The sequence below is a fragment of the Diabrotica undecimpunctata genome, chromosome 9, assembly GCF_040954645.1.
Source record: "Diabrotica undecimpunctata isolate CICGRU chromosome 9, icDiaUnde3, whole genome shotgun sequence".
NCBI lineage: Eukaryota > Metazoa > Arthropoda > Insecta > Coleoptera > Chrysomelidae > Diabrotica > Diabrotica undecimpunctata.
In genome coordinates, this window is record NC_092811.1 from 848,260 (window position 1) to 868,591 (window position 20,332).

Here is a 20,332-nt window from a genome sequence, read left to right on the forward strand (position 1 = left end):
CTTCTTTTTAACGTCGGATTGTGTATTTTAATGTGATTTGGTATATCATTTCTTTTTATTTAGGATACAGCCATTGCTCTTCGTTCTTCAATCGTCTTTCCTATTTTTTATCCAATTTCGTTAATTCTATTTATACGTTTGTAACTTGGTATGTCTTTTTCTTTCTTCTCTTTGCTTCTATTATCGGCGTCCTGTCACAAGGCACAACTGTTACAAAATTCTTTGCTGACAACCAAATAACCGTGCTCGACTGGCCTGGCAATTCGCCAGATCTAAATCCAATAGAAAATCTTTGGAAGCTCATGATGAAAGAAATTTCTAATAAAATTATTACCACAAAGCGTCAATTGATCGAGGGCTTAGTAGAATTATGCACAAGAGTAGAACAATTCCACAACTGCTAGAGATGCTTAGAAAGTATGCTGAGAAGGTGCCAAGCAGTCATTGCCGCAAAGGGTGACACTTCCCAGTATTAGGCTTAAACATAATTTTAAGTGTTTTCATGTAATAACTTGTTTCTTTGGTGCTTTCTTGGGTGGCTCTAATAATTTGATCACCCACTGTGTATTGGACGTAACGGTTATAGTGACAGTAACAGTTTTGGAAATATGGCAAGAAGCACTAGAAGAAACAAGAAGAAATATCTTCTTCTTCTTCTTCTTAACATGCCATACACCAAAGTGCGTAGGCGACTATCTCATTACTAGAATTCTGTTCTTGGCGGCGTGACACAGCTCGCCTGTATTGTGTATTCCTGTCCATTCTTTAATATTCCTTAACCAGGATAATTGTTTGCGGCCGGCTCCTCTCCTACCTTCGATCTTCCCTTGTAGGATTAACTGTGGTATTTCATATTTTGCTCCTCTCAATATGTGCCCAAGGTAACCAATCTTGCGTTTTTTAATTAATTCAAAGAGTTCTCTTTCCACGCCGGCTCTCTTAAGGACGTCATCGTTTCGAACTCTATCCACCCAAGGTATGCGCATCATTCTTCTCAATGACCACATTTCAAATGCTTCAAGTTTGTTGATAGATGTTTTTTTCAAAGTCCACGTTTCCATGCCATAAAGCAAGATGGACCATATGTAGCACTTGACCATTCTGTAGCGTATTTCGAAATTTAGGTTTTGATTACATAGGAGCGGTCTGAATTTCACAAAAGCTTGTCTTGCCATTTGTATTCGGGTTTTTATCTCTTGTTGTGGATTCGATTGGTCATTGATTGTGGTGCCAAGGTATTTAAAAGTTTTCACGCGTTTTATGCGATCGTCACCTATGCATATTATCGGGTTTTCTGGAGGGTTTCTGCTAATGACCATATATTTCGTTTTCAAAATGTTGATTTTGAGGCCATATTTTTTACCTATGCTATTCACCCTATCAAGTAATAACTGCTGATCTTCCAAATTATCAGTTATAATCACTGTGTCGTCCGCATAGCGTAGGTTGCTAATTGGTATGCCGTTCACCTTAATGCCTAATTCCGTGTCTTCTAATGCTTCCGCAAATATATTTTCAACATATAAATTAAAAAGCATCGGAGAGAGTATGCAGCCTTGGCGGACACCTTTCCGGATTTCAAATTCATCCGTATATTGGTCTTGATCAATCCTCACCTTTGCCATTTGGTTCCAGTATAGATTCTGAATAATTCTGATCTCCTTCTGGTCCATGTTGGCCCTATGTAGTAGTTCCATCATGATATCATGTTTAACATTGTCAAATGCCTTCTCGTAGTCGATGAAGGTGAGGTAGACATCTTTTCGTTGATCTAAATAGTTTTGTATTAAGGTGTTCAAACATAAAATTGCCTCTCTTGTTCCTAGTCCTCCCTTAAAACCGAATTGTGTTGACCCGCTAAGTTCTTCTAGTATCTTGTACATTCTTGAGTGTAATATCCTAAGGAAGAGTTTCAGCAAGTGACTCATTAAACTGATTAAGCGGTGTTCATTGCATTTTGTGGCATTAGCTGTTTTTGGGATCATCACAAAGGATGACTGCAGCCATCCTCGCGGAATGTAACCAGTATCATAAATTCTATTGAACAGCTTTACCAAAATTTCGATATTCTCCTCGTCTAGAAGTTTTATTGCTTCTATATTAATTTCATCTGGACCTGTTGCTTTATGCATCTTTGTGGTTCTAACTGCATATTCTATTTCATTTCGCATTATTGATGGCCCTGATAAGTTTTCGGAAGGAAGTTTGCGCGTTGGTTGTGTTGGTCTTTCCTCATTAAAAAGTCTTTCTGCGTATTCTTTCCACGCCATTGCTATCTCCTCTTCTGACTCTATGTATTCGTTTCTGTCGTTGCGTATTCTTGTTCTGTGGTGGCTTTTGTGTATATTCGATATTTCTTTGATCTTCTTATGTAGTCCAAAACTATCTCCTTTTTCCTGCAATTGTTCTATTTCGTTGCACCTTTCCACCATCCAAAGTTCTTTTGCTTTCTTAATTTTCTGGCGAATTTCTTTGTGTATCTGTTTGTATTTGTCTTGATTACGTTGTTGTTTATGTTGCCTTCGCTTTTCCATTAGATCCATAATTTCGTCCGTCATCCATTCGTTATGCTTTCTCTTTCTGATCTGTGTTTTAACTTCCTTGTTTACTGCCAGAATCGTTCCTTTAATATCATTGACCATCTCTTCGATATCATCATTTTGTTCTATTATTCGCATTCTTTCATTAATTTGATTTGCATAACTCTTCTTCAGATTTTCGTCTCTCATCAGTTCTCTTGTATTTATAGGCGTGCTGGTGTTTGTATTTGTTCTCTTAATTTTTGCTAGTTTTAACCTCACATCTGCTATTAGCGGATTATGATCGGATGCAATATCAGCACCTGGATATGCTGCGATTCTTTTGATAGCGTTACGAAATCTTCTGTTTATTAAAACGTAGTCAATTTGGTTTCTAATTATTCGATTTGGACGGTCTCCTGGTGATTTCCAAGTATATAACTTACGAGGTGGGAGCTGAAACCATGTGTTCATGACGACAAAACCGTTCTCCTGGCAGAATTCACACAGCAGGTCGCCTCTTTCATTTCTAACTCCAAGGTAGTACTCTCCAATTATGTCTTCATATCTTCCTTTACCCACTTTGGCGTTAAAGTCGCCCATTATTATGTTTATGTCCTCTTTCTTTGTTAGTCTTATTGCTTTTTCCAGATCTTTATAGAACTTAGTTATTTCTTCTTCTGACTTATCTGCTGTTGGTGCATATGCTTGTGTCACATTTATGTTTACTGGTTTGCCTGTCATTTTGATCAACATGACTCGTTCGGAAATTGGAACAAAATCTGTCACCGATTTACTGATCTTCCTGTCAAGAGCAATAGCCACTCCATGTCGGTGATGTCTATCTGTTGGGTCACTACACGAGTAATACATAGTAATCTTATCTTTCGTAAACTGTCCAGATCCAGTCCATCGGACTTCACTGACTCCCATTATATTTATTTTTAGCCGATTCATTTCCTTTATAAGGTTGTGTAGTTTTCCTGGTTCGTAAAGACTATTAACATTCCATGTTGAAATTCGTTGGATATCATCTATTTGGCACCGGGAGATTCTTCGCACCCTCTGACCATCTAAGGCCTGCCCGGAACTGAGGGCCATTGTTTTGTTTTGTTCTGCCATATTGAGATGAGTTATCCTGGGGAAAAGGTAGTGTTGTGGTATCCCGTTACTTTCAACACCGCAGTACCACAGCCATTCAAACTGTCCTAGTCATGCCTGTGGAATTCCAATGACAAGCCGGTCCAAGATAATTTCTTTTGCGCCTTGCGTTGGTACTGGTGATCGCTGTTGCCCTTCACCAGGGTTGAGGACTAGGAGGGATAAATATGGAGGGTGTAGGATAAAGGAATATCTAGTAATTCACAAAATACATCTTCCTTAGTGAAAGTTCGTATCACGTATCATACCTATACACCTAGAACCTACGACGTTCTGTACAATACAAAATTAGCATATTGCGTTGTTTTCCAAGGTCGCCGGTACTTCTTTGATTCGTAATTAGGAATTTTAAATCTAAATTACAATAGTTTATCGTTAAGGATGTATGTCGTAGGTAAATACACTCGAAACTACTCATTTCGCTAGTGACATCGTTAATGGCATTTTGCTAAATTAGCTTTTCAGTATCGTCCGGCCATAAACAGTTCCGAGCTGCTTAATTATTGCCGCCGTATCTCACATTTTGCGTAAAACACCAGAAATTTGTAAATTTTAATCTTGTTACGGTCATAACATTCTCATTATCAGTTCATAATCAGTATAATTGAATTCTAAAAACGTTCGAATTGAATTACGAACAGTTTTTTGTTTTTCTATAGGGAACTTGACTAATTGATTTATCATTTTTTTATTATGGTAAACAACTATATTTTGATTATTTTTATGTCATTAGTACTACATATATATTATATTATATATACAGGGTGAGTTCTTAGTGCTACATTGGTCGATAATTCCACTATAAGTTGTTTCTTAGGCAGATGACTACCGTTCTTTAATTTTTTCACGAACCAACTTCTCTCTTTTAATAGTAGTACTATTTTTGCATGTAATTAAACATGGATGAGTGTCGCTGCGTAATCGATCAACTACTTGAAAAGTCATTCTCCTGGTTTAATTTTGAAGAAAAAAAAGGAGATTATTGAAATGGAAGACCAACACCTATTTTAAACAATTTAAAAAGGAGTTAAAAAAAGTAGTTCGACATTTTAAACTTAGTCGGTACAATGAAAATTCTTGGTTATGTGGTTGAAAGAAAAATAGACTGTATTCTTGACCACGTCTTCTGTTTTCAACAGAAAAAAATGGATGGACCAGCGGCGGAGTCCACGATTTAAATAGTTTTAGAGTTTTAAAAAGGAGCCATGAAGTTTCTCCGTTACATATAAGATGTACATATAAGATGTATAGCCATGTGATTCAGTTTGGCAAAACAAGAGTCGAAAGTTCTCTTAACTAAGCTTTTAAAGCAAATAATGCTAAACATAATAAAATTGTTAAAAATAATAGTAATAACGTTAGCACACTTATAGATGCTGTATATGTTTTGGTTAAACAAGAATTGGCGTTTCTGGGTCATTAATTGCCAAAAAGGTCAAAAATTTTGCCCACCTCTAGAAACATCACTTGTTTTTTCGGGAGTTTCAAGTGATGTACAAAACGATATTATTGAAGCCATCTCCACATGTAAGATTGATGAAATTAAGTCAGAAATTACCGAAGCAGTAGCTGCTGTATTGGATGAAAGCACTGATGTTTCAAACCAGTCGTAACTTTTGGTTGTATTTAGATGTTTGTCCCAAGGGTGATGGTTGTGAAAGATTTTTGAAATTTGTTAATGTTAGTGAAGAGCGTTCAACGGGACCGTTATTGGAAATTATGTTCAGTGTGTTAAATGAGTTTTAGTGTGGAAATAAACTAGTTGCCCAGACTTACGATGGTGCGGTTGTAATGAGTGGGCAGCATAACGGCCTACAAAATCTGGTTAAAAATAAGTATAAAGATGCAATTTTTGTTCATTGTTATGCGCATAGGCTCAATTTGGCTTTACAGCAATCAGTGGAACATATTAAAGAGTGTCAAATTTTTTTTTTCAAACGTTATCAGAGCTTGCTGCACTTTTTTCAAAATCGCCCAAAAGGCTGCTGCTTTGGATAAATTACTTAGTACAAAAACGTTTACCCAAATTGGCAGCAACAAGGTGGATTTATGCTGGTAGGCTCGTTGAGGCATAAAAATGAGTCAAATGCATACTGACACGACATGGGATGGAGAGACACGAATTTATTCATTACATGGCAAGAATTTGACTTTAATTTATTTTTAAGTTTATTTGAGATTATTCTACTAAAATCTGAAGCTTAGTTTGATATTTTACAGAAAAAATGTTTGACATTAGATTTTGCGCAAGAAAGGTTAATGGATTTCTCGAATTTTTGCAATTAGAACGGAATAATTTTGGAAGTCTAAGGTTAAAACAAAAAAAGATTTTGTAAATGATGATGTCCACAAACCCAATAATAGGCAACGAACTACTAATATTAACGACGATAAAGAGACGTCTTCTTTTTTTGAAATTTTTGACATTATGATTATTCAACTTAAAAGTAAGTTTTCTGATTTATAGTCCAGGAAATGAAGCATTTCACCTCGCAATTTTTTCGTCCTGCGTGGATTGACTTGAAATTTTAACAGAAGATAGGTAATAGTCTAAGGATCAAAATCTATATCGAACCAAAGTGCGCCAAAGCCTTGGGGGTGGTTGCCACCCCATCTCGGGGGTGCAAAATTTTTTCCATTAAAAGGTTTCCATTAAAAGAGTGATTCTAAACAAAAAATGTTCTATACATTTTTTTTGTAAAACTGATATTTTTCAAGTTATTCGCGATTGAAAGTAACAACTTTTAGACCAAAAAAATCGACGTTTTCAATCGATTTTTCGCGAATAACTCGAAAATGGTGCATTTTATCAAAAAAATTGTAGAGAACAAATTTGTAGCTTTTAAAAAGACAAATACAATTCATTTTTTAAAATGTTTTGCGATATAATAGGAACCGAAATACGGCCTATCAATGTTCAGCGGTTTTCTTCAAATGCCAAATTTGAAAGATTCAAAGTCAAATATCGGGAAAATGATGCATTTTTGGAAGAAAACTCATAGAACCTTTTTTAAAGAGCATAAATAGACCTATCATAAAAAAAGACTCTAGCTCAAAAATTGAGTGAGTTATGATGAAAATAAGGTCAATACCTCATTTTTTTACGGAAAAATCGATGAAAACAACCCCCTAACTACCCGCATAATTAAAATCGATCTTCACCCTTTTGCAATTCTCTTTGTACATGTATTGTTAATACGTCCAAGAAGTTTGACCCATTTAAAATGCTTAGTTTTAGAAATAGTATAGCTTAAAGCGAGAAACGATTTACAATTTCATATTTTTTACCCTTCTTTTTTTAAATATCCCCGAAAATACTGAACATATGAAAAAAATAAAAATGTACTAAATTGTATCTTTTTTAATGACTAAAATTTTCCTTTATTTAGATTTGTTGTACAATGAATATTTGGCGAGATATAGCCGTTTAAAGCATCGATTTACGATCAAGCACCATCTTTTTCGAGCCCTTTAAACTCACCCCATTTAAAAACCAAGGGTTCCAAAAAGATTTAATTCACAGATCCTTGTAGCTCTTAAAAACCTCTACAAAATCGTTTTTGAAGAAACACTCTATCGTTAAAAATGAAGGAAATACGTTAAAAAAACCAATTAATTTTTTTTAATATTATAATTGTTTTACCTATAAATGTAAATATTTTCAACTATTTATGTAAATGTATAAGAATATATGGTGCCTTTTTATGTTGATAAATTTTTTTGTATTTAATTTTACTTTTTTTAATTTATATCTATTAAATTAGTTTATAAAAACTGCAATGTTGTAAAGGGTGATTTTCAAAAGTTGAATAGTTGCAAAATTTTGGCAAAAAATTGTTTTTACCTATAGCACTCATAGCAATTGATTTTTAAGGGTTGAAAATTTATGAAATTGTAATTTAAAGTATAAAAAAATCACTATTTAACTAATCCAAACCAAATTTCACTCATCTTAAGATTTGTAATGTTATTTTACAATTTTTGAAAATTAGGGGTAGTTTTCAGCCCTAAGAACAATCAGGATTCATCGGCATGACATAAACTATAAAGCAGAGGGTGAGTTGAGCTTAAATCCAAATTTTTATCCAAATCGATCCAAGGCGAAATCATTTTTTTAGAATTAGTAATTTTTTTACATTAATCTCTAACAAGGGTTGCTTTTTAAGGGTTGAAATATGATGGAACTCTATTCAAAAGTATAAAATAATAATTATTTAACTAATTCAAACCAAATCTTAGCCATATTCAGGTTTAATATGTTATTTTATAATTTTTGACAATTAGGGGTAGTTTTCACCCCTAAAACCCTTCAGCGCACTTCGGTTCGATATAGATTTTGATCCTTGGGCTATCACCTACCTTCTGTTAAAATTTCAACTCAATCCATGCAGGACGAAAAAATTGCGAGGTTTTAACTTTTTTCGAGCTTCATTTCCTGAACTATTAAAGCCTCTAGAGCGTTTGGCACTATATGATTTCGACAATTTTAAAAATTATACAAAACAATTCCCAGATAGCGCCTTTCATCAACTTGTACAGCTTAAGGGACAAAAATTTGACACAGTAAAGTTAAAAACCGAATTGACAGTTCTTTTTAATGATCCAGATTATATTGAAAAAAATGTATAAGAGTCGTATCAATATTTAAAGTGTTCAGAGCTTGATATTGCATTTCCGGAAGCTTTTATATTGGCAAACCTATTTTTAACAATTCAGATGTTATCCGGAATCTATAAATACGAAAAAATATACAGGTTGTCCTATTTAGAAAATTGTATGTTTGCTGTACCACGTAGATAATAATCACCCTGTACAATTCGGCATATTATCCAAGCCTGGAATCATTGCGTACATTTTTCTAAACAAACTTCTTTAAATATTCTGTACCATAATGGAATCATCGACCGATGTCGTACTAAAAACTCACCCTGTATGTATGCATATATTTATTTACAAAAAATGCATCCTTGTGCACGTTTTAAATTTCTTGGAAGATCTTATTTTTTATACATTATACACATAAATTATCACAGAAAAATATTGCCAAATTAATTTTAGCTTAAAATATAGTAAAGATATGTACTCGATCTGTTTCTTTATATTCTTAAAACACAAACATAAAAATTCTCTCACCTTTGAACTTCTGACACAAATCCAAACACTATAAACACTAAGACAGTCAAGAAATTTGAGCTTAATTATTTATTTAGAACATAATCGTTTATTTCCTGTAATAAATATCACAAATAACACTTTTTTTATTTAACAAAAGAAAATATTTATCATTGTCATAACAATGTTATTGATAGAATCCAGTCACGGACGATTTAAATGTCTAAATTTAAACATTCAACACACTCCTTCTCCCACGAGTTAATGCTAACTAAATATCAGAAACTGAAAACACGCGCTGCTGCTGCGGCTACAGAAACGCGTACCCTCCTGCGATGAGACTGGAATTCAGTACAAATCCTTTGTTTTCGATTATTAGACGATCTATAGTGGACCAGTGCGAGCGTTGGCTGATATAGACGCGGAGCAGTCCGCTTTCTGGTTGGCCGACTAGAGAGAGAACCGAATTCGACAATTCGCAGCTTAAAAAATAGAACTTTGTAACTTTCCCACACATCTATGGATTTCCTGCTATGCGCGCCTGAGTTGCCATATTTTCAAATTGTCCTAAGATGAAATACTTCTTTGGAGAAAGTTAAAATGTAAACATAAATAATTGTTTATTTTTTGTGATTACGTGTTTTGACAAAATACAATGAAACTGTTTTTTTTGTGAAACTGTAAGACAGTGATTATACCTGTTGTTGTATATAGTTGCCGCTTTTTGAAACATAAAATGTAGTTTCTATTACAATTCCATATAAATATAATATTTAAAATACAGCGAGTTATCAACTTGGTAGAATTGGTAAAATTAATTTTTTTTTAAAGATTTATAATCCGATTAAAAAATTAATATTTTCATATTTCTGTTGGATTGTCACACTTTTAAATATAATTTTACATCAAATGCAAAATTGTTTAAAACCAAAAGTCCTATTTTATTAAGTAGCTTTAACGATTTGATCATTATATCCTCTTTCTCCCACGATTTTTAAGTCCACTATAAACTATAATGTTTAATCAGTTACTTTTTTATTATTTCCATGCTTTTCCTAGGTTTTTAATTAAGTTCTATATAAAGTACTCTTTTAGTTCTTAAGAACCGCGTTGAGAATTTAAAACTCGACGTTTCGGCACCCATTATCAAGACGAATATGTATCGACGTATCGTCAGATCCTATTCCTGTTATTGGTAAATTTAGGTTTAGATACAAAGGAGACAGTCGCACGGATTCTTTCAGAAAAGCTACTAAGTAATATAGAGCAAACATATGATCCAGAAGAATTACTCCAGAATATATGTGAAACCTTTAACAAGATCATAGAACATCTAATAGAAAATAAAAAGAAGACAAATAGTTGGATGAATGACAATATACTGCAACTCATGGAAGAAATGACGTATATTTAAACGGAGTAATACCAAGATCATGGCTGAAGTCAACTTTTATTGCTCTACCAAAGAAAACAAAATCCGTATCCTGCAATGTTTTCCTGACCGTCACCTTAATGAGCCACATTTTAAAGTTTTTTCTAAAAATCATACATCAAAGGATATATAGACTATGGGAAGAAAAAATCAACCGTACACAGTTTGGTTTTCGGAACACAGTGGGTACGAGAGAGGCTCTCTTTAGCATACAAGTGCTATTTCAACGATGTAGAGATGTGAATTGCGATATTTATGCATGCTTCATTGATTGCCATAAAGCATTTGATACAGTAAAACACTACAAGCTGATAGAGATATCAACAAATATTGGAATAAACACTTGTGATCTAAGAATTATTAGCAATTAGCAAACTATCACCTGTATAACTGTTTAACATATACTCTGAGGAAATCTTTCAAGAAGCAGTAGAGGAAGTTGAAATGGGAATTCGAATTAACGGAGAATGTATCAATAACATCAGATAAAATCGAATAGCTTGGTCACATCATGAAGACCAGCCAAAGATATGGGTTGCTGCAATTAATTCTACAAAGAAAAGTAGAAGGAAAACGTGGACCAGGAAGACAAATGATTTCCTGGCTGAAAAATCTATGTACATGGTTCAACACCACAACCACAACTCTTTTCAGAGCCGCAGTTTGCAAAATACAGATTGTAATGATGGTCGCGAACATCCGAAACGGATAGGCAGTACAAGAAGAAGAAGAAGAGGGCATAAATGTTAAGGAATTAGTTAGAGGAGAGACAAATTCTCGCTATGAACTCATTTTTTGATTGATTTTACGAGGACAAATGATGAGGTAACCGAATTCTGTGATATTCTGGGCACTATATCTATAAATTTGTTCAGATGTGTCTCATTAGGCAATAAATCTGGCTAGGAATCGTGTAGGAGTGAGGTTTCAGGAATAATTCGTGTCAGTTTAATTTGAGAACTGTATCCACCCCATCTAGCTTGTTTTTACTACAATTTGTAAGTCTTTAATCAATGGACGTTCTTTTATTGTTTCTCCCCATCTTAAGGTCTTCCTACGGTACTACATAGTATTCTAAGAGAAGTTTCAACAGGATTGCTTGAACAGTAAGTCATACAGAACATGTCTTTAAGTGCCAGATTGAAAAAAAAATTTGACTGTGCCTAAAATTACCCAAAATATGGTAACTGTTTATTGATTTTACAAGTACAAATGATAAGGTAACTAAGTTCTGTGATATTTCGAACACTATGTCTAAATTTGTTCTGATATGTCTCATGGAGCAACAACTGGTGTTAGGAAATGTACAGGAGTGAGCTTTCAGGAATAATTCTTGTACTTGAGGAGCAAAATAAAACAGAAACTTTCTATATTTTTTGTATAATTACACACCAATTGCCTTGATCGTAATAACTTTTAACAATTTCAACATTTTTTACATTTTTACACAACTCCTCTAATTCATTTTCAACAAATACATGATAAAATCTAAGGAAAGTTTGAGCATGTTCTTTCTCATGTTTTAATTTCCACGGCACCAAGAGATCCTCATGTTTGAACTGGGTTCTGTTGACATGTACCGGCAAACTGACAGTATCTGATATAACCACTTCATCATTTTCCGTTTTCGCGACTATACTACTGGTTTCCTTGCGGTTTTTTCGGTCTTGTTTAATGTAAGTCGTTTTTTCTTGGTCTTTACACTGATCTTTCGCCCAAACGTAAATTAAAGCTCTGCCGCCCTGTTTTAAGACACGGACCATTTCCCGAATGGCTTGCATACGCCTTTCCTGAAACCAAATAATCTCAGAAAAACTGTAAGGAAAACACAGAACAAATAACAATTATTGCTTTCTTATTCTGTGACCAAACCATGACCATACAGTCCTTCAATGTGATTAATGATCTAAATTTAAATACACACGCGATATGATGGTTGCATACATTGGAGATTGGAGGATTAGTAAACAATAGATGTATAATAATATTAATTATTCAAAGTTTTATTAATTCACAAATAATAACATAATAAAATATATATTATATAATAGAACTCGATGAGTAGATCGGTTTCATGAGATTAATGGTTTAAAGCAGGCAATAACAAATACATACACGTGATATGATGGTTGCATACACTGCAGAATTAATACACTCCCAAATAAAAATTTTATTCAATGATACTTTTGACACAATACAAAATCGGGTTTTGGCAAATAAAATAAATAGTATTCATTAAAAATAAGATTAAAAGCTAAAATGAACAGAAAAATAATAAAAGTCTGCATATAAAAAGATATAAACTGAACCCAAAATACTTTATTGCATCAACAACTAAAAACTAACACATTTGAAGAAAGACTGTTTAAGTACTGACCAAGTAAAATCCAAATAAGGGACCTAATAAGCTTATTTTTAATTTACATACCTCATTTGCTAAGTGGTGAATTACTGCTATACTTATAGCTCCATCAGCAACAGCGTCCTTGAGCGGTAGTGTCAAACAGCTTGTTACAAATGATTCAAACCCTCTCTTTCTGCATATATCTAGTAAATTTGAACTCATGTCACATCCAATCTGTAAAAAATAAAAAGAAATAAAGATGTAACAGTCAAAAAATGTGTTCAGAAACATTCTCGATAGAAGTTTTCAAATTAATAATCTAAATATTGTTAATGCTTTATCTTCAATGATATATGTTATTAGATGATAAAAGATCTACAAATTTATACTTACATCAAAAATATTGTTGTTCCTTCCAAGGTATTTTCCATTTCCACAACCAACATCTACTAAAACAGAGCCAACATCAAATGAATCGAGAAATTGCACCACATTGGGCCATGGTTTATGCCTCGTGTCATCAAAATGATTTGCAATTCTTTCATAAACTTTATGAACATGTTCATGCTCTAGTTGAGAAGCCACTTCATTTTTAATATCTACTTGGGGGACTTTGGAGTCACACTTTGATCTAAACTTACATTTACAAGGTCCTTGTAATATCTTTCTGAAGGTGAAAGATACTCTTGTTCCTCTTTCCAAAGAGTTGAAACCGTTTTTAGTATGTACTATATCGAATTTTTTAGGGGTGATTCCGTGTGTCCACTCATAACGGCTTTCTTTCGACATGATCGTTAAGGATCTTTGTGGTAATAGTACACAAACATGTGCATCATCCTTTTTAAACTCCATTATAACTGAAGATCCCAAAGATAGGGACATTATTGGGTCTTCAAAAGCACTGTGGGTGTCTATATGATGAGGGATTCCTTGTCCTGGTAAATAATGATTAACTGTCAACTGATCTGGTATAAAACTTTTAAACTCTGTATTTTCTAATCTGCTCCAAAAGTTACATTCATCTGGAATTTTATCTGGTAAAGGTTTATCCTTGTCTACATTATTAATGTCATACCTAAACTCATATCCAAAATGTTTAACCTGCCTGTGCTTCATTTGGCCAGTCTCCTCTGACTCAAAATTGTTCAACTGTAACAACAAGTTCTCTTCTTCTGCAGAAACAAAATTATCAATTATTACTAATCCTGGCACGTTATCATTCCATGTTCTATTTAACTCCACATTTGGTAAGGCATCACAGTACAACAAATATATAGGTTTTGAATCTTGTGCAATCTTAAGGATTCCATTGTAATTATGATATGCAGTCACAGCAGAATCTTCCTCTTTGTACTGAAGAAAACAACAGGATTTTCCAGGTATCAATAGAATGTTTATTATCTTTCCATATTTTGTAAAGTGTTCAAAAACTATTTCTTCAGTTAATCCATTTATTAAGCCAGCATTAGCTACCACCAATATCTAAAAAATAGAAATGTAGGTATAGATATGAAATCAAAGAAATTTAACCTCTCTTAGAATATTCAATAAATTGATGATAAATATTAATTTTAAATTAATATTTATTAAAGCCTTATTCAAAATTTTCGGAGATTGGAAATTCTATACAAGAAACTGGCACATTGTCAAAATTCAATCAAATTTTTACGAAGATGTAGAGACAACAACCTAATACCAAAGGGCTTGAAGTTACGTCCAGCATATTCAAGCAGAAGGTTGAACAACATTCTTCATAGAGCCAGCTTGTCCAAATATTAATTTACCAAAAAAACCTATAAGCTAATTGAATATTCATAATAAATAACAAAATACCTTAGTAACATTATCTACAGAGCATTGTACTCCAACTTCTTTTTGAATTACATGTTGTAGTTTTCTTAACTTTTTTTCGATTTTCTTGAGTCGTCCCGAACTTAAACTCTGAGTGGAGTTTTCCATTTATGAATTTTTATTTTAAAAGAGTTGTTTATTTTATACTACTTAAAAATAGAGTTTTATTGGTTTTATTAGAATTTATTTCAAAATTCTTTTAGAATTTTGAGGTTAGGTACTTGACAGCCATAGCTGCCCAACCTAAAAAAATTCCGGTCGTAGTATTTATTACACAACTGTAAGTTAGACAACCAACTCAACACTAAATAATTAAATTTTTTCCCGCCAACATTTATCATTAAAAAAGTATATTAAAACACAGCTCAATAATTAGAACTTTATTGTCTTTATTTACATAATAACACACCATTAATTTATTGTTTTAATTAGTATAGTATTGTTACTAATATTAATTGTTATGATGTGTATAATACCTGTAACTGGAGGTTGAAACGAGTCTATTCTAGTAAAGGGTATATAACAAATTGTAGTCTTAATGAGTAATATATTCTTAAATACTGATTTTATTAACAACGTGACTTTTAAATACGAAAAATAACTGCTTCTTATATGATTTACTTTCAGTATAAATGTCTTCAGATGTTTTTACTCCTCTCATATTTTTTGTATACTCCAGTTGCATAAGTTGTCTTCATTAGACAGTTCATTTATTATATATTGTTGTGTGCCTTGTTCTATATTGCTTTCTCACTTTTAATATTATTTTCAAAGCCATTCATTCTAAAGTGATTCATTGGTCTATAGTAATCCCACAAATCATTATTGCCCAAAACTGCTCGGTTACACTATGTCATGTACACTTATAAGAAATATTTTTCTTACAGTGATGGAATATGACATAAAAGGACATACGGAGTGAAATGTGCCTCAAAACGTTACATTTCAGGTGAAATATGCTGTGAAGCGTGACAGATCACATTAAATATTACTAAAACGTAACAATTGTCCAGAAATATGATTAAGACAGGATTAAATGCACCGTAAAACGCGATAGATGCTGTAAAATAAGACGTTTACAATGAAATTTGATCAAAACACATCATTTAACGTAAGATCTGACTTAAAACGAGATATTTAATGCGAAATATGAAATAAAACGTGACATTTGTTGTGAAATGCAACGTAAAATGTGACATACCAGGTGAAAAACAATGTAGAACGTGGTACTCCAAATGAAATGCGCTACAAAACCCCATAATTTTCGTAAAAAGCGCTCTCAAATGTAATATTTGCTGTGAAATGCAATTAAAACGTGATATTTGCTGTAAAATGCGGCATGACATGTGCAATTTGCAGTAAAATCGCACGCAAACGTGACAGTTGTCATGAAATGCCATTAAAACATGACATTTGCTGCCAAATACTGCTCCTTATGTGATTAACGTTCAGTATAAATGTCTTCATATATTTGTAGTCAGTTAATTCAATATATATTACAAATCATCATTTTTATCCAAAACTGCTCAGTTTACGCTAAGGCTTGTTTGTTATACTCGAAGCTCGTCAGATAGCGGTGGGATCAAGTCAAACTGGAAGACATGTCAAAAAACCCATGTTTACCATAACAAAGATGATACAATTTTAAATTATGAGGACATTACTTACATTCATAAGACAAGCTCAAAAAGAGATGTCTCATGTTAAAGAAGCAGTTATTGTCCATACTTTTACAGAAACACTTTAAATATAACTAGATTGAAACATGTGTGCCTCATTCCTTAACATATGTACCATGTCAAAGGTCAGCTGGCCCCCGTCTTTTCAGTCTTTTTATTATTTTTCATCATAGGGATTGTTGCGAATTTGAGCTAGCTTGCCTCTTATATATAAGATTTAAAATTTAGCAGGGTTTCTTAAAAAATATCTGATGGTGCAATGGTTTTTTCGGAATTTCTAGAATTTTTTTTTCTGAGTTTTTTTATGAATTATGCATTGTTATGGGGATTTATAGATAGTAGTCTTTAATTCTTTATTCGCTACGTTTCATCCTCAACTGGAGAGGTGATACATAAGGTATAAATAATTCCAGACGGTGTTTGCAGTGTTATTACAAAATACCAGTTATTATAAATAAAGTTGGATTTAGGGTTTATCCCTTATTATTTTTCCGATCAACCATCTGTTGATGAGTAGTAGAAAACACAGTATATAAGCAATCTAACAGTTTGATATGTTTTCGTAAGTATTTTTTAACAAATTAAGATATTTATTTGTTTTAGTTTGCAAAAGGACTAAGTTCAAATTGGAATTTTTTACACAATATGATAAAATTCAGAGATTTGTTTATACTTTGTTTAATACGATGTCTGTCACATTTCCAAAATAAAAAACTATTTTGCACAAAACTTGTAAGAGTTTGACCACTATTAGGCAACCAACATTACAAATGTCTGTCATCTTGGTTGGTTTATCTAAAAATAATTTTATTAGGCAACCAACATTGTAAAATTCTGTTATATGTAATGGACTAATATAAATTATAATTAATAATGGTTTGCATAAACATACTTGCTTTATTTATTTACTTGAAATTAAATTGGAAGTATGTTGCTCAGGATAGAGATCGATGGAAGAAGTTGGGAGAGGCCTATGTCCAAACATGGACGATAGAAGGCTACGAAGAACAAGTTGCATAAATGAAAACTATTATTAGGCAACCAACATTAAGAGTGTCATCTATGTAAATTACCTTATTTTAATTATGGTTGGTGCAAATAAAGTAAATTCACAAAAAAACAAAGATTTCACGTTACGAAAATTCTTCTTTTTTATGTATCTTGAAGTTCTTTCACATTTGCTGTGAAATACAACGTATCTGTCGTTAAAAGCGATTAAAACGTGATATCTGCTGTGAAATACGACGTAAAACGTGTAATTTGCAGTAAAATCACAAGTAAGTGTGACAATTGCTGTGAAATGCGATTAGAACATGACATTTTCTGTAAAATACAGCGCAAAATGTAAATTTCAAGTGAAAAGCTATCAAGTACGTGCAATTTTAGATAAAATGCGTCATAATTTATGATATTTGGCGATGAACGTGACGCCAATCAATATACTTTCCGTAAAAAGCTGTTTAAAACGTGATATTTGCTGTGAAATGCAGCGTAAACGTGTAATTTGCAGTAAAATCACACGTAAGTGTGACAATTGCTGTGAAATGCGATTAGAACGTGACATTTGCTGTGAAATACAACGTAAAATGTAATATTTCAAGTAAAAAGCTATGAAGTACGTGCAATTTCAGATAAAATGCATCATAAATTGTGATATTTGACGATTAATGTGACGCAAATCAATATATTTTCCGTAAAAAGCGGTTTGAAATGTGATATTTGCCATGAAAAGCGATTAAAAAGAGATATTTGCTGTGAAATGTGACGAACAACGTGTAATTTTCAGTAAAATCAAAATAAGTGTGACAAATGTTGTGAAATGCTAGAACATGACATTTGCTGTGGAATGCAAATCTAGTACGTGCAATTTCAGATGAAATGTGTCATAAAACTTGATAATTAACGATAAATGCGACGCAAAACAATATATTTTCAGTAAAAAGTGCTCTGAAATGTTATATTTGTCGTGAAAGCTATTAAAACGTTATATTTGCTGTGAAATGCGACATAAAACGTATACTATGCAGTAAAATCACACATAAATGTGACAATTGCTGTTAAATATGATTAGAACGTGACATTTGCTGTGAAATTAAACGTAAAATTTAACATTTTAAGTGCAAAGCGATCTAGTACGTGCAATTTGTGATGGAATTCGTCAGAAAACGTGATATTTGACGATGAATGCGACGCAAAATAAACGGAGAAGACGTTGTGCGGACTTTGAATCAAGGGTCGATTCAATGTTCTTGGTGGTAATGTCTTAAGACCGGTTAAGGTGATTAATTTACTTTTTGCAAATAATTGCAGTTTAGAAAAGAGTAACCACCAAAAGATTTGTGTAGATACCGGAAACTGATGAAATTATTATATAGGATGTCCCCGTCGTCAGCTTGCTTCCTCCACCGAACCTGTGACGCGCAGTGTAGTATAGTTCAATACATTTGCAGAATCAATTTCCCATTTACAGTTTTGATATATGATTTCAATGCCAAATATATAATTTATTGGGCAATACGCACTTTAGTGCACTCTAACCTAACCTAGCTCTTATATGACATTTAACACACCCTTAAATGGTGTCAGAGTTGCCAAGTCTCCAGTTTTTTCATACTCTCAAATAATATTATAGAAATGCATATAAAAATTCATAGATTTTAAACAAAAAGAGAAGTCAAGAAGAGAAATCAAACGATTTCTACCTAGCGAAACCGAATTCAAATTTTTTACCACTGTGTTTCCTAAAATTTGCGAAACAAACAGCTGGATAAATTATTCGGCAAGGGAATCTAAAATTGCATTCCACATGCCGTTCATCCTGGTCAAAATTCGTAGTGAATTCAGTTTCTGGTACTCCAAACGAAGTAAGTAATAAAACATAATGACGGTATTAGATTTTTGTTTTGATACAAAGCAGCGACAACCGCTGATACGTATTTCGACCTCCTTAGGTCTCGTCAGAACGGTATAGCCACTTCGACCTATAGAGGTCGAAATACGTATCAGCGGTTGTCGCTGCTTTGTATCAAAACAAAAATCTAATACCGTCATTATGTCATAGATTTTAGTTAAATTAAAGATAATAATCAAATGCATATACAATAAAATTGATTAAAATGATATAAAAAATTAATAGTATTAATTAAATTACCGTATTTAATAGAAATGCATTGAAATTATATTTCTTCCTTCTTAGGAAAATTACGATTTATGATTCACAAGTGTCATTGTAGCGGGTTGACCATTCGCATCTAATAATAAGGTCCTAATAGATAAGGTTTGGAAAGTGCTAATTTACAATATTTAACTGCATTTAAACAGAAAATATTTGTTTTATACTTATTTAAAACTTGTAGCTTCTCATAATACAAATTATAATTTCGTAAAAGTAACTTGATATTTGTAACATTCATATACATATTTTACTAAAATAAATACGGCAACACTGTGACGCGGTGCCTTGAGGAAAATATATTTGGTTAGGTAGAGTGTACTAAAGTGCGTATTGCCCAATTTATTTATTTTTTAATGGATGAAAAGTAGTTATTGAAATATAAATTCAGCTTTATACGAAACAAATGCAATAGCAAAGGATTACAGACGACTTTTAACACTTTTGATCAAAGTTAAATGGAACTATGCCGTAAAATTACATAGCTTGTAATGCGTGTTGCATATATTGGTCATTTTGCCACAAATCCGTTACACGTCATCCAATTTTGACATTAACATCTTCGCACGGCGTTGCCATATCATCGGAATAACATAGAATGTAAGGAATTATGAAATACCGAAACGGTAAGTTTTTGTTAGTGGAAATACGATAAAAATTAATTATTCAGAGTATTTTAAAATTGTTTACCTTAGAAAACTATGTGATATTAAAAAAACACACATGAGATCTCTACAAATAGTACTAACAATTCCTAACTCTCATTTGAACTTAACAAATACTTTTTCAATGATATTTAACGTAAATTATTGTTTTTTGAGTACTTTTGAGGAATTAATGAGGAGTCTATTGTATCCAGACGACGCAGAAATGTCATAAACGGCGTACAAAAAGTTAACCCTACATAAAAATTGTTGGAAACCCTTTTAACGTTGTGTATGATAATTATTTATAAACGTAAACGTGCTGAATTATCAAAATGCACAATTTGAGCAGAGTTAGTAATATATTTCTAATAATAATCAATAAATTTGGTTCATATACGATTGATGATCAACCATA

General features: G+C 32.7%; 2 protein-coding genes across 2 annotated transcripts in view; both read right to left on the bottom strand.

Moving 5' to 3' along the window:
- Positions 1-9,118, bottom strand: part of LOC140449359 (guanine nucleotide exchange factor for Rab-3A-like) — a 72,760-nt gene extending 63,642 nt beyond the window's left edge. Inside the window, exon 1 of the mRNA XM_072542502.1 lies at positions 8,814-9,118. The gene's annotated coding sequence lies outside the window, so the exon portion shown is untranslated. The remainder of the gene's footprint in view (positions 1-8,813) is intronic.
- A 2,458-nt stretch (positions 9,119-11,576) lies between these two features.
- LOC140449358 (tRNA (carboxymethyluridine(34)-5-O)-methyltransferase alkbh8) lies at positions 11,577-14,639 on the bottom strand. Its single transcript, XM_072542501.1, has 4 exons — positions 14,402-14,639; positions 12,962-14,050; positions 12,653-12,802; positions 11,577-12,014 (listed from the first exon to the last, which is right to left on the bottom strand). Exons 1-4 carry the CDS (start codon positions 14,525-14,527, stop codon positions 11,592-11,594), a joined length of 1,788 nt encoding a protein of 595 aa, XP_072398602.1. The 5' UTR covers positions 14,528-14,639; the 3' UTR covers positions 11,577-11,591.
- Positions 14,640-20,332: the final 5,693 nt, after the last annotated feature.

What these genes read in the sequence shown, in the direction of transcription:
- LOC140449358 (XM_072542501.1), bottom strand. Translation starts at nt 14,527, where the DNA reads ATGGAAAACTCCACTCAGAGTTTAAGTTCGGGACGACTCAAGAAAATC. An exon ending in GGAACAACAATATTTTTGAT is followed by an intron (nt 12,803 to 12,961) that starts GTAAGTATAAAT and finishes TATTTTTTACAG; the next exon opens with ATTGGATGTGACATGAGTTC. An exon ending in TTCACCACTTAGCAAATGAG is followed by an intron (nt 12,015 to 12,652) that starts GTATGTAAATTA and finishes ATTTGGTTTCAG; the next exon opens with GAAAGGCGTATGCAAGCCAT.